This window comes from Aethalodelphis obliquidens, unplaced genomic scaffold (assembly GCF_003676395.1).
Source record: "Aethalodelphis obliquidens isolate GAN/ISIS:26980383/991018 unplaced genomic scaffold, ASM367639v1 scaffold62, whole genome shotgun sequence".
Taxonomy (NCBI): domain Eukaryota; kingdom Metazoa; phylum Chordata; class Mammalia; order Artiodactyla; family Delphinidae; genus Aethalodelphis; species Aethalodelphis obliquidens.
In genome coordinates, this window is record NW_020838006.1 from 4,333,683 (window position 1) to 4,349,327 (window position 15,645).

General features: G+C 40.6%; 1 protein-coding gene across 4 annotated transcripts in view; it reads right to left on the bottom strand.

Moving 5' to 3' along the window:
- OSBPL10 (oxysterol binding protein like 10) overlaps positions 1–15,645 on the bottom strand; it is a 298,101-nt gene that overhangs the window by 146,729 nt on the left and 135,727 nt on the right. For all 4 annotated transcript variants that reach the window (XM_027088152.1, XM_027088151.1, XM_027088150.1 and 1 more), the window contains one exon: positions 4,619–4,810. In XM_027088152.1, the coding sequence (XP_026943953.1) occupies positions 4,619–4,810 (192 nt within the window). The remainder of the gene's footprint in view (positions 1–4,618; positions 4,811–15,645) is intronic.

Below are 15,645 nucleotides of genomic sequence, written 5' to 3' on the forward strand. Positions count from 1 at the left end.
TACCAAAAAAAAAAAAAAAAACAAAATCTGTACCAGGCAAATTTTTAAATCTGCAACTCTAAGTTCTCCAAAAATTCTATTTCTAAATTTTAAATGCAAGTAAAATCCAAAATTCTAGAACCACCTCTTTTAAACACTTTCTGGACTTTATTAATATGAACATATGGGCCAATGTGAGTACAATATTCTCTATTCTGATTTTCTTATTTTATATACACATGTCCAAGTAGAAATGATACTTACAAGACTTTTATCTTGAATTGCTATATAGTAATTCAGCATGTTAAGTGTATTATTGTTTATTCAGTCATTCCCAGAATGCTCTGTGTTGAATCTTTCACTTTACTAGTATGAACACCTTAACCCAGATTAACTTTCCTCCTCTACCCCCAATTCCATGGATGTCCTCAGAATATAGTTCCCAACAGGGAATTTACGGGTCAATGGCAATGAAGAGCTTTGTTTTATGTTTAGTTCTTATTATATATCACCAGACTGTAGCAAAAAGAAAATATGCAGCACTGCCAATATTTCTTACCACCGTAACCTGCAATTATTTCTGGTAATCTGATAGATGAAGTAGTCTTGATTTCCATTTCTTGAATTGCTAAGGAGGATACACCTGTTCTTCACGATGATATCACGTCTTGAATTTTCTATATTCATCTCTCCTTGCCACTTCCAGAGATGACTTTGGGTACTGACCTTTGGGATCTCAATTCTTTATATTTTGGATAATAACCAATTAATCTTTTAAACTGTCTCACTATCTTCACCCATGCTGTGGCATTCCATTTAATATCGATTCTGTTGCCTGTGGCTGGGCTATTTTTCTTTTGTTCTTCAGATATTCCAGCACATCTGTCTTGAGGACGATGACTTTCTACCTTGCTTCAGTGGCCATAAGTTTATCTTCCCTGTACGGTTGGGTTAAAAACCCTATTCCATTTTCTTCTAGTTATTTTATAAATAAATACAGTGGCATTCAAAAGCTGAGGTGCCTTTATACTTTGAAATTAATAGACTTTTAAAACTGCAGAACTTTCTGGTCAGGATGAATTTTTCTCAGTTCCCAAGGTGGACTGGTCCATATCATAAAAGGACAGATGTCACAGAACAGTCACCCTTCTTCAGTCAGGAGGGAAGCTGGGCATGAAATTTGTGAATCAGAACGTCTGCCTTCTCTTCAAGATGTCCACCACCCTGCAACCCTTAACTGCCAGTGTTTGTATGTATCTTGACAAGCTCACTTACAATTAATTTTCAGCAAGGAAGGTCATCACAAACAAAAGCAATCACCTGAAGAAGACACCTGGCTGTTGCCCTGGAGTACAACAACCAAACCAAAACAGCTATGGAGGCATGTTACCTAGTTATTTGTCATATAATGAAAACTCCCTGGGAAATTTCAATATTTCCCACCATTGATGGAAAATGGAGAGAAAACAATACGATAAAGCAAAAAGTCATTTACAAAGTTTAGATTATACTATAGAATTTTTACATATCTACATATGTAACTTATATATTAAAAAAAGAAGTTAAGTCATCTGAAACTAATGCAACATTGTAAATCAATTATACTTCAATTTTTAAAAAATAATAAAGTAAAAAAAGAAAATGAGTATTTCTCTCTTTGGAATCTCACAAAATAAAGTTTAAAAAAAAGAAGTAGGGCTTCCCTGGTGGCACAGTGGTTGAGAGTCCGCCTGCCGGTGCAGGGGAGACGGGTTCATGCCCCGGTCCGGGAGGATCCCACGTGCCGCAGAGCGGCTGGGCCCGTGGGCCATGGCTGCTGGGGCTGCGCGTCCGGAGCCTGTGCCCCGCGGCGGGAGAGGCCACAACAGTGAGAGGCCCGCGTACCGCAAAAAAAAAAAAAAAAAGAAGTAAATTTATTGAAAGGTTAACAGTGGTTATGTGAAGGGAGGTAGGGTCATGGGTTATTCTGATCTTCTGTAGATTTCTTCTGCATTATATACGTCATACAATTAAACGTTTTTATACAGACATACCCAAAGAACATACTCTTATCCTTTTAAAAACTTGAATTCTTAAAAATGGATGTAGAACAGATCTTGGCATTATATGAAATCAAATGCTACTAAAAGTTCAGCCAGATCCCCCAACTTTTATTTGGGCCACTGCTCACTAAACACAAGCACCCCCCTCCTCCTTTTGTTTTCATAGGTACCAGGCCTCCTATCAACACTTAGAATAGTATGTCTATCAGAGATTCGTTAGAATTAAAAGAATTCTCAAAATACCATGAACTTACTCTTCTCTCTCTTTTTTTTTTAAGGTTAAAGTCTCTAAAGTACTTGCAAAAAATATATGCAATGAGGTTTACATAACAGCAACATGATGGTATTGCGGTTTTCCTGCTTTTTTTTAAAGTCCTTATCTGTTGGATATATATTGAAACATTTACTGGCAATGATAAAATATTTAAGATTTCCTTAAAATACTCAACTCACCCCAAAGAAAGGGATGGGGGAAAATAGATGAAAAAAGAACAACAGAGGGTTGGAATTACTTAAGTTGGGTGATGGGGACCATTATTCTATTCTGCTTTGTGTACATTCAAAGTTTTTCCATAATACAGCTTTTTGAAAAGGTACCATGACAAGTGAAAAGCCATATACACATGTGCACCACAATCACTGCTCGTATATCATCCAAGGTAGCGAAATTAAGCTCACAGCCAAACAGTCTTGGGGTTTGTTTTTTTTTTTTCACATCAGGCTGACTATCTCAAAGGGAGCATCTGACTCTGTACCTTTTCTTTATCAGGCAATAAAGAGTATATGCATGTGTAAATCTATATTCAAAAATGTCTTTCATATGCATCTACTGATCTGAGTCAGAAGATTTCAGATTTTCTGTCCTGGGCCAGAATTAGAACAAGATAGCCGACTGACACAGCACTACTTGGCTCGCGACATTTAGAAAATAAAACAAGCGGGCTTCCCTGGTGGCACAGTGGTTGAGAGTCCGCCTGCCGATGCAGGGGACACGGGTTTGTGCCCCGGTCGGGGAAGATCCCACATGCCACGGAGCGGCTGAGCCCGTGAGCCATGGCCGCTGAGCCTGCGCCTCCGGAGCCTGTGCTCCGCGACGGGAGAGGCCACAACAGTGAGAGGCCCGCGTACCGCAAAAATAAAATAAAATAAAATAAAACAAGATGCATGCTGATTCAAGCCATAGCAAGACCCTATTCTGGGAGCCCCATTCTCCTGATTGACACGGAGTAAGGACTCTGCTACTTCTTTAAGAGGACAAGCTGGTGCCTACACAAGTCAGCTGCAGGGCAAAAAGCCTCAGCACTCAACACAAGTTAGAAAACTAACATGAAGATCATTTATTTTATACAATCTTTTTTTTATTTAAATTAAATTAAAATTTTTAATTAATTTTTATTGGAGTATAGTTGCTTTGCAATGTTGTATTAGTTTCTGCCGTATAGCAAAGTGAATCAGCTATACGTATACATATATCCCCTCCTTTTGGATTTCCTTCCCATTTAGGTCACCACAGAGCATTGAGTAGAGTTCCCTGTGCTGTGCAGTAGGTCCTCATTAGTTATCTATTTTATACATAGTAGTGTATGTATGTCAATCCCAATCTCCCAATTCATCCCACCCCTCCTTCCCCCCTTGGTATCCATACGTTTGTTCTCTACATTTGTGTCTCTATTTCTGCTTTGCAAATAAGTTCATCTGTACCATTTTTCTAGATTCCACATATAAGTGATATTATACAGTCTGTTCTTGGCAACAGTCGCAAAGGATGATACGAATACTAAGGACCTGGGAGCCCCAAACTGATGACCTCCCAGTGAATCAGAAGTAAAAACAAAGCATAACCCCTAAGGCATATCCAGTGGAAGGGCTTTCATGTCCACTATCATATGTGATCCTCAAATCTCCCCTGAGAGGCTGGTAGGGCCTGTGTTATTTCCATTTCATGGATGCAGAAACCTGGGTTCCAAGCTTTAAGGCGACAGTCTTCTGCTTCCAAGGACAGTGCTCTTTTCACTGCCCCACACCTCCTTGGAGTATATATGTGATGGTGAGAGCAGGTAAGCCTTTCATAAAGTGAAGCAGAAAAGGGGAAACCAGCTTTAGGTCCACCACTTCCTGAGTTTCAAAATGCCCTCAATTATTTCCTAATTACCGTCTTTTTGTTCTTTCTCTTCTCTGCTATGAGCATGGAGGCCTTAACGAATGGCCCTTCCATCTCCTTCCGTGTTACTGTGGGCTGGTGTCCTCTGCTTTCTGAGCTCTGGCAGAGGTCTCCTAAAACTCACTTAACCCAAGAAACAGAAATAAATTTTTTTTATCTTTTTTTTTTTTCACGTGGGATCTTATTTCCCTGACCAGGTATCAACCCATGCCCCCTGCAGTGGAAGCGTGGAGCCTAACCACTGGACAGCCAGGGAATTCCCAGAAATAATTATTTTTTTAAACCAGGAGGACTGTCATGGCCGTGTCTGGGAGGTTTGCTTCTGGTCCTCTCTCTCCATCAGTCAAGACGGTACAAAGGAAGAGAAGCTGGCAGAGCAACATCACAGCCCTCATCTCCCACAGAAGACTAAACCTAGGAGAAGAACAAGACGTACCTCTCTGACTTCATGAAGCTGGCCGGAATACTGACTCTTCGCTCTTCGGGCGGCAGCAGGCGACTTGTGATGTGTGATTGTGACCACGCCGGGGGCCCCCGCACCAAGGTGTCTCTGGCTACAGGGAGATGCAGAATTGGGTGTTCCATGGGGGAGCAAAGTGAGACTTCGGCTTCGGGAGCTTGGAGTCGTCTAGAATAAGCAACAGGCGTCAAAACTCAACAACCGACCTGCAGAACACAACCAAGTGTTGGCTTCCATTTATGTTGGACCTCTCAGGCTTTCCCCTTTGTCTTTAGCGGGATGAGGGGCTGGGGAGGTGCCCAGCATGACATGCTCTAATCCCACACTCACTCAGGTCAGAGAGACTGTCTCCATTAACTACGCTTCTAGTCTCACCTCCAGTCATGTCTCCTGCCTCAAAATATGGCCGTGGAGATCTACTCTGAGCCCCCCAACACCGCGGGCTCTCGGGGTGCGGTGCTCCTCTTCCTAAAAGCCCTCCGCTCCCGCTGGCGAAGCCAGCTCAACGCTCTATGCTGTGTGGAGCAACCCCTGTCTGTCTCAGCCCCTCTGTGCCCTTATTCCACTACATCGAGGTTATATTCATTGTCCAGCTAAACTTTGGTTCTTTCAAACTCATCTTTATATCCCCAAGACCTGGCACATCATGATTGTTATTTAGTAAGTACTTAATACATGTTTGCTGCATAAGGGAATGAATGTACCAAGTAATCCACCAATTAATCCCCGTTTGTTAGTGTAGTGCTGGTATTTCATCCTATTGTAACATATCATCCAAATAACAACTGCGTATATGATAAGGACGGCATCACAAACTTAGTGGAGATGAATTTTTCAATAACTGGTGTTGGAATAACTGGGCAGCCAACTGAAAAACAAAGTTGGATTTACCTCTCAGATCACAGACCCCCAAATGGATCAAAGACTTCAGGGGAAAAAAAGAAAAAAAGCACTAGAATAAAACATGTGGCCTTGGGGTAGGGAAGACCTAACACCTCCAAATCCAAAAGCCATAAGAGAAAAGCTCAATAAACTTGATGCCCTAAAAATTGAAAACTTCTTCATGGGAAACAAATTTTAAAAACCCACTCCCGCCACTGACAGAGCCAACCGATAAACTAGGAAAATTATTTTCTACTAGTTTCACAGACAAAAGGCTCATCATTCTAATTTGTAAATAGGAATATAATGCCTAGGAATTAAAAAGAACAACAAACTATTAAAATAGGGCAAGATATGAACAGACAATTCACACACACAAAAAAAGAAATATAAATGGTCCTTAAATTATATGAAAACATGTTCAACTGTACTCATACAATAAAACCACATTTAGATATACCATCTTTCACCCACTGGATTGTCAAAAATCCTAAAGTATGAGTACCCAGTCTACCAATAGGACCTTAGAGAGATGGGTTTGTGGGAGTATAAGGTGGCAGAAAGCCCGAGGTGGGCAATCTGGCAGGACCTGTCCCAGTTACAGATTCGCTTCCCCGTGATGCAGCAATGCCCTGTTTGGGAATGTCTCCTCCATACACCTGCATGCAGGTGGAACGGCATCTGTACCCAGGAGTCACCAAAGTCATATGTTTAATGGCAAAGGATGGGAAACAATGCAAACGTCCCTCCGTCCAGGACAGGTTAATAAGACACGGCACATCTTCATGATGGAACATTACCAGGACATAATAGGATCATAAGAAAGGTCCCCGTGAACTGGTCTGGAAAAAGAAATCTCTAAACTATACAGTTAAGTGAAAAAAGCAAGGTTCCTAACTGTTCTATAGTATGCAAAGTTCTGTGTCAAAATGTGGAAAATTAGTGTTTTTATCATTTGTTTATAATCATTGTTTAAAACAAAAAATACTCTAGAAGGATACACATGAAACTCAAAGTGGGTTACTTATTCATGGAGAAGCTAGGAATGAGAGAATAGGAACAGAGAGGGAGGGAGATTGTTCACTGCAGAGTTTTCATATTCTTTCATTCTGAACCATGTGAATGGATTATCGATCCAAGATTTTCTACATTCTAAATAAAAAGCTGTGTTCTAAATGTTTCTATACTTCATTTCAGCTTGAGAACAAAAGGCAGTTAGATGCTATGCTTGGATTCATGCTAGTTTCTCTATTTCAATTATCAAATATCTACCAAATACCTACTATGTGCCAAGGAGAATATCTGATGTGTGATATCAAGGTGAAACATGAGATGTATGAGGCCATCTTTCACCATAGATGCTTTATAGTACTGCTGGGGATATAAGAGCACAGCCACAGAGACAGCGAGACACACACACACACACACACACACACACACACCCTTTCTCTGGACCTGTTGTTTCTCCTCTCCCCATCCACCTCCACACACACACACACACACACACACACACACACACACACACAGAGTAAGGAAGGGCATGACAAGATACTAATTTGGCAATACAGCCAGAAAATGTCAAAGTGAGGAACAGAAAGATCAAGGCGAGCTGATCTCATCACAGGAGACTGTTCTAAGGGCAAAGAATTTGAAGCCTGAGTAGAATTGAGGGAGATAAAGAGACACGGCTGGCGTACGAAGCAACCCAGAAAGGAAGTTCAAAGCCTCCGGCCTTGGATAACAGTCACAGGTCTAAAAATTGTTAAAAATTAATGATCCACAATTTTACAAATCTCCAAGGGGTTGGGGAGCAGGGTGGGAGCCAGGGTAGAAATCAGAATTTTGTGTTAGCCTGCAGTACCACGGTAGCTTGTAAATTTCTCTGGATGTGAACTTGGACAGAATTAATAGGAAGACAGATAAAGTCAGGAGGCAGTGTATTGCTTTTATGTCAGCTTATATACAGGTAACTGGAGAAACCTGTGGTCTAAGAATTAAGTATACCTTGATCACAATGAAATACAACAATCGTCTACTTTCAGCTTCAATCTTTTCCCTTGGAGTGAAGAGGAGGAAAGAAGCTATGTCGTTAATTCTTCAAAGACGCAAATTTGCCTAAGCATTAATCTACTGAAATACATTTTGTTTTTCTGGTTTGTTTTGTTTTCATTTTCACCAAGAACTTTATTGAACAACGTATTCACCCTTTGTTCCAATCTGAAATACATTTTGATTGTTTGGAAGCCTTATTCCAACCCAAGAAAAGGCAGATTTTTTCACTGGGCTTTGAAGCCAGATAGCCAGGTTTCGCTCACACCCCCAGCTCTACCAGGTTCTAGCTATGTGACCTCAAGTGAGTTAAGCTTTCTTATTAAGCATCAATTTCCTAATCTTTAAAAAAGGAATCATAATACTGACCCTTAAGTGCCATCATGAGGATTAAAGTAGATCATGCACAAAAAATGCTTAGCACAGCGCCTCCCGTGCAGGAGCCGCGTGGCCAAAGTTCGTTTCTTCCCTTATAGCCCTTAAAACTTGATCGATGAAGGCATTACTGATTTTTAAAATGTTAAGAAGTCGCTTAGCACAAAATTGTAAGCAGTCACTGACCTGCTCCTTATTTTCTATAGGGTCAAAGTCGTGATGAAGCCCAAAATGTAATTAAATAATTACTGGAGAACCTACATGGTCAGCAAGACTGTAGGGGGAACCACACTTCTAAATTCTGAGCAGAATGAGAACCCATCAGAAATCAGAAAGGAAGACCTCTCTGGTAAGGGGAGCCTTTGAAACCTGAAGGACTATCACGTAAACGACAATAAGTCAGGAAATTCACCCAGGAGCCAAAGGATTCTGCTGTGGACGTCTAAACCCCACGCTCATTACTTAACGGCTGTCACTTCAATTCACAAGCAGTAAATTTGAGTCGAAAAACCTTTAATTTCCCATTCACTGTATGTTTCTCGTGGTTTAATTCACACTCATGTCTCCTCTCAGGGCAAATATGAGCAAACAAAGTCTCGGTAAATCCCGTACGTCATCAGGCACCCTGAGGAAAAGGCAGAAAAGGCAGCAAACCGCAACCACTACAAACAAGCGGCTCTTTCCAAAAGGTGGCCTGTCGAGGGCTTCCCTAGTGGCACAGTGGTTGAGAGTCCGCCTGCCGATGCAGGGGACATGGGTTCGTGCCCCGGCCTGGGAAGACCCCACATGCTGCGGAGCGGCTGGGCCCGTGAGCCATGGCCGCTGAGCCTGCGCGTCCGGAGCCTGGGCTCCACAACGGGAGAGGCCACAACAGTGAGAGGCCCGCGTACCGCAAAAAAAAAAAAAAAAGGTGGCCTGTCGAAAATGTCCAGGTTGTGTTTGAAAATTACACGAGGGGGACTTCCCTGGTGGTCCAGTGGTTAGGAATCGGTCTTGCAATGCAGGGGACACCGGTTCGATCCCTGGTCGGGGAACTGAGATCCCACATGCTGCCACTAGTGGCCCCCGCTAAGCCCACGCTCCACAACTACTGAGCCCATGCTCCTCAACTAGAGAGAAACCTGCGCACAGCAACGAAGAGCCCGCGTGCCACAACTGAGACCCGACGCAGCCAAAGATATATAATTAATTAATTAATTTAAAAAAGAAAATTACACTTAGGGAATTCCCTGGGCGGTTCAGTAGTTAGGACTCAGCGCTTTCACTGCCAAGGGCGTGGGTTCAGTCCCTGGTTGGGGAACTAAGATCCTGCAAGCTGCGTGGCACAGCTATATTGGAAAAAAATGAAAATTACACTTAGATGTCATACACACACCTCTCTGCTACTAATTTAAAACAAGATATTATCAAAGTTTGAGGAACAACATGTCAAGGTTTTGCTCCAAATATTGACTTCAAGGGAGCAACTAGAAATGCCAAGTGTGCCACATCTGCAGAAAATTCTGAGGCAAGAGTAATGGCTCCTACCCGGGAATGAGATCCACTCTTTACTTAGGAGAGTCACCCCCTGTGTCCCCTCCCTCAGCAAGTAGCAGTAGGTAAGTGGGGTTCCTGCCTGACAAATGGGGTGATGCCAAAGAAGAGAACAGGTAGCAGGTAAGACACAGCACAGATGCTCAGACCTCACCCAGAATTCCACCTGTAATCAGGTGTTATATTTACCAACCTCTTGGTTTTTCCCTACTTTCTTCCTTGGACTTCTACGTTTCCCAAGGTTTCAAGGCAGGGACACACAGACGTCCTTTTTGTATTTACTGGCCCAAACTGGCATAAAGGAAAGGTGTGACTGTAAAGGGAGAATCAGCACTAGCTAGAAAAAAGATTTCCAGCAGGGAAACCAAGCAACAAGCCGGAGAGAGAGAGTCTAGTCTGGGAAGCTTAGAAGAGAATCACAGGACGAGCAGCAAGAGAACCTAGCCCCACAGGACAGTGTGGGTGAGTGGTTAAGACCACAGTTTCTCAAGTTGAGGGTCTGGGTTCAAATCTGCACTCTGCCACTCATGAGCTGTGCGGCCTAGTAAAGTAACGTGGTGTTTTAATTTCTAAAATGTTAATATTACCTCATGGGTTGTTGGAGAGTAACATGAAAAGACAGAGGTAAAGCACATGCCATATAGGAAGCATGCAATAAATGTCATCATTATCATTCAAAAATTAAGAAAAATGAGGCCTTTGGGTACTGAGTAGGTGAATGATTGTTAAGTGGGCCCAGAGTCAAGTATATGGATTTAAAGGTTGTTTTCATCCAAGTGCCTTAAGCAGACATAGCCTTACCTTAACTTCCTTAACCTACAAAAAAAAAAAAAAAAGGTAAATTAAGAGTAATCATCCTAATTACTAAAAAAGTTTGCTTCAGAGAAAAAAGTACAAAGTACATTTACTGTGATTGCACGTTTTTGAAAACCTATCTGTTGTAGAACACGAAGTGACTGTAGATTGCTCCAATGTTGCATGGGTACCAAAAGCAAAGAATTAGTATAAATAAGTAATGAGCTATTTCCCATTAGGATTTTAGAACAAACAAACCCTCAAACTGCAAAGATCATCAGCTGGTCATAAAAACGTCTTAAAACTTGTATCAGAAATTTATAATTAAGCTTGCTGCAGCTGAAATTAAAAAGCTGAAAAGGAGTAGGGGAGGGGAATATCTTAAATATACATTCATGGCAACTGTTTCTGTAGAAAATTTTTCTGATGGGAAAAATTGCTGAGAGTCAATTATAACAGCCTTCAAATGCCATTTAATTTTGGTGCATATTTTCCTCACTTCCTTGAATTCTTTCACAGCAACGGGAAAAAAGACACTATATTTCAGAATAAAATAGCCCAGGGGAGGCAGAAAAATCAAACCGGCCTGGTTAAGTTTTGTGAAAAATAAATTCAACTGACTAAAACCATTTCATCACATTCCTTCTCTCTCCTCTAAAAAAACAAATTAATGTGCCATTTCTAAATATGTGAAAGCTAATCATAAAAATTGTGGTTTATTCCTTTTCTTCCAAAAGGAAACATACCTCAAAATCAACCAAAAGGGAAAAGCATAACAGTTTTTTAAATATTACATTCAGGGCCTCAAAATTATTCAGACTTTTGTTTTCTTGGCAGTCAACATCTCAATAAAACGTGGAGTTTTTTTTTTTCTTAATGTGGAGTGTTTTTAAAATGAATCTATCCTACTATTTTGCTTAATAGTTTCATATGAACCTTTTCATTAGCCCTGCTTTTTATTTGTTTGCTTTTGCTTTTTTTTTTTTTTTCCTGCGGTACGCGGGCTTCTCACTGTTGTGGCCTCTCCCGTTGCGGAGCACAGGCTCCAGACGCGCAGGCCCAGCGGCGGCCATGGCTCATGGGCCCAGCCGCTCCGTGGCACGTGGGATCTTCCCGGACCGGGGCACGAACCCATGTCCCCTGCATCGGCAGGCGGACTCTCAACCACTGCGCCACCAGGGAAGCCCTGCTTTTGCTTTTTAATATTCTGTTACCTCAGCTTAAAACTTGGACATTTTCCAAGTTCATTGCCATGATTAACTTCCCAAAATTATACTCAGCTCTCTCTACTTTTCCAAATTCCTGTCCTCTTACAGAAATAGTTTCAACTCTAAGTTACCAAGCCTAGGAAATTTCTTCCATTGTTATATGTGAATCTTGAATACATCTTAAACACTTTCCACTAACTTTATACCAAGATTCTGTTAAAATACACACAAACAAATGCATACAAACATGTCTGCAAAGGAAAAATTGTGGTTTTCCCCAGAGAGGAAGGCTATAGCTTGCTTCTAAACATATCATCCTGATTATATATGCAAATGCTAGATCTCTGAAAAATCAGGGCAAGCAAAATGCATATATTTCCATTTTATGCAAATAGAGGGATAGAAATCTTGACATTTTCAGCTTGCCTGTTCTCCCAACATTTTCATCCACCAAATAAATTCTGCTGACTCTTCTCTAACAGTTAATCCAATTGCTCCAGAATCCCTAACCCATACTCTGGCCCAGCCTCTGTCCAGGTCAAGTTGAAGGTCCCAAAAGGGCTGAAAGGGACTTCCCTGGTGGTCCAGTGGTTAAGACTCTGTGCTTCCACTGCAGGGTGCACAGGTTTGATCCCTGGTCGGGGACTAAGATCCTGCATGCCCCATGGCAAGGCCAAAAACAAAAAACAGAAAACAACTGGGCTGAAAGCATTGGTCTCATGCACTTGGCACATCACACACTACTATTTTTTCCCACTTCCCCCAGCTTCCACCATCTTGCAGATCCACCTAGAAGTGGTCATGTGCAATTTTAAAACCTTCCACACACCCACCCTCTCACCTCCTGCACCTTCTATCCACATCCTTTACTTGGGACCTTGTGATTCCACGTACCAAGACTCCTTTTCTGTGCTTTATTCTGAAAGTGTGAAGGTTCCCTCTTTTGATTGTCCAGGCCCCATTCTCTCCAATCCTCCTGCTGTGGAATTACAGAATTTTAGAGCTAGAAGAAATCTCGAGTCTAGTCCTCCCACTTTATAGATCTAAAAACTACAGCCTCAAAAAGATAAAGTGAAATATACCAAAAGAGGAGCCAATTACGAGCCTCCTTCAAGATTTAACTAAAAAAGCCTGATGAGAGACTCAGGCCCTCCAGCTGGTCCTTCTCAAGTAAATGAGGACTTAGTCATTGAAACAGTGTCTGACACAAGGTTGACATTAAAACATTTAATAGAAAGGATGAAAGCTGATACCAGTTTATCCATTTTCACCTTTCCTCTTGCACATTCACCTATTGTAAAAATACACATGCAACACTCCTTTGAAAGCAGGATAACTGTGTACTATATTCTCTTAGAACTGCAGATCCTCAAAGAAAGTCATTTTATTTTATATATGTTGTTTGTAAATAACATGAAACAAAGACTTTTTAATGCTGAATAGCTGTTTCAATAGGAAAAAAACAACTCTGAAAACAAGGACTAGAAAGAAGTTAATTTAACTTAGTTATGTCAGAGCAACCACCAAAAACCCAGAACAACCACCAAAACCCTAGAGCAACCTCCAGATTTAATATAGAAATTTTAGTTTCACTGCTTTTAGTTTTAGAAACAAGATAAGGATTCCAATATCATCACTGTTTAACATAGTACTAGAGGCACTAGCCAACAAAATAGGAACAAAAAAGAAAAAGAGGTAGAAGGATAAGAAGCAACAAAAATGGCATTGACTGTAGGTGTGACCATTTTACAAAAAAATAAAAAGCAAGCACACTAGTGAGTCCAACAAAGTTGCCAGATATATGATGAACTTAGAAAGGGCAACAGCCTTCCTCTGTATCAGCAATAACCAACTAGAAAATACAGTAGAAAATAGGATATTCAAAATAACAATAAAACTATGATGTACAGGTATTAATCCAATAAGGAATACATAAGACTTTTGTGGAGAAGAGTTTTTTTAAATCTGTGAAAATAAATCAATGAGGAATTGAGAAGATGAAGACACACCCAGGTGAATGAATTGGACAACTTATTATAAAATGTCATTTCTCCCAAATTATTATATAATTGCTCTAATAAAAATTCCAGTAGTGGGGGGCTTCCCTGGTGGCGCAGTGGTTGAGAGTCCGCCTGCCGATGCAGGGGACACGGGTTCGTGCTCCGGTCTGGGAAGATCCCACCTGCCGCAGAGCAGCTAGGCCCGTGAGCCATGGTCGCTGAGCCTGCGCGTCCGGAGCCTGTGCTCCACAACGGGAGAAGCCACAACAGTGAGAGACCCACGTACCTCAAAAAAAAAAAAAAATTCCAGTAGGATTTTTTGAGCAACTCAACAAATTTATTACAATATATAAATAGGAGAATAAAGGTCTGTGAAGAGCCAAGTTAATTCAGAAAAAGGAGAGGGGCTCACCCTCCCACCAGATACAAATACTAACAAACAACAAAGCCACGATGACTATATGGTATTCATGCAGAAACTAGCAATTGGACTAAAAACTAGAAAAGAGAGTGTGAGAACATGTTAAGTATATATGAGAACTTGGTATATTACAGAGGCGGCACCATAAACCAGTGGAGAGAAAAAATGCTATTGGGAAAAGCAAAAATATTGCTGGCTTTCTGTCTTACGGGATATACAAAGGCAAAAATCTAAATGTAAACAGTAAAACTACAAGCTAACAAAAGAAAAGGTAGGAGAAAAGTTATGTAACATGTAGAAAAGCATTTCTTAACCAAGACCAAAAGTGTAAATCACAAGTTGAACAATTTGATGGATTTGACTACATTGTAAGTAAGAGTTTCTATTCAACAAGGACACTGTAGACAAAAATCACAAGTGTGTAGAGACTGGGAGAAGACAGATTAATATCTAGACTATAAAAGGAGCTCCTAGAAAAAGAAGTCAGAAAACACAGCAAAAAATATGGGCAAAGGACAGAATAGGCAATTTACAGGAGATTCACGAATGGCTAATAATATATCAAGGTAATCAGAGAAATACAAATTACAATCACCAGGAGATAGTATACCCACCAGATTTGCCAAAATTAAAGAGTAAAACAACCCCAAATAATGGCAAGGATGCAAAGATACTGGAACCCCTTGCATTGCTAGTGAGAGGGTAGACTGGGGCAGCCATTTTAGTAGCAGTAAAGCAGAATTTAGTGAAAATATATACGTATGTTCCCTATGAACCTCAAACTTTCTGCTGGGCAGGTACCCAACAAATATGCTCCCAGTCACATGTATACAGAGGGAGAGATACAAGGATGCTCCCAGGTGATGAAGGTGGGGAGTTTGAGGCAATGTAGGTGTACAGAAGTAAGAGTCTGTATAAATAAAAAGCAGACTCTTCCTTCATACAATAATACACATGCATCAAGTAGAAGTCATGACTTAGAGGTATGTAGAGCAACACTGATAAAGCATACTGCTGAGTTAGAAAAGTTTAAGAAGAAAATGATAAGACCAGCAGGACAATACCACTTAGGTAAGTTCAAAACGCATACAACAAGGCAAACAAAGACACATACGTATGCCAGGAATTAATGCTGACTGGGGAATGGGAGCCAGGAAAAAAGAAAAATAATTATAAGAGTTTCTTAAAAAAATTTTTAAGAGAAGGACTTGTTTGGACTGATGAGTTTACCATGATCCTGTAATGATGGTTATAACTTTAATTACAAGTATATTTATAATAGTTAACACTTACATGACACCCACTATGTACCATGAACTGTTTTAAGTATTATATACACACCTTAAATCATTTTTATAATTTATAATAAAAGACGTGATAAATCTTTAAATAATGTAAGTCTTTAAAATAAAAATTTATAATAAATCTGTATGATACCATGAGGTAGATCTATTGTTTCCATTTCAGAAATAAGACACAGAAAGATTCTGAATCTTTCCTTGGGTCACACAGCTAGTAAACAATGGAGCTGGGAGTCAAGTCCAAGCGAGCTGCCTCCGTGGCCCATTACATTGCACTTGCTAGAGTGATTCACCCACTCTCTTCAACTGAGGTCTGAAAAAGTCACCACAACTCTTTATAACCATAACTAATAGCTTAATTAGCATTTGGAGGGAAAAAAATCCTTTATAATATCAAAGCCCCGTAAGCATGCCAGTTCTCAAATACTCAAACAATAAG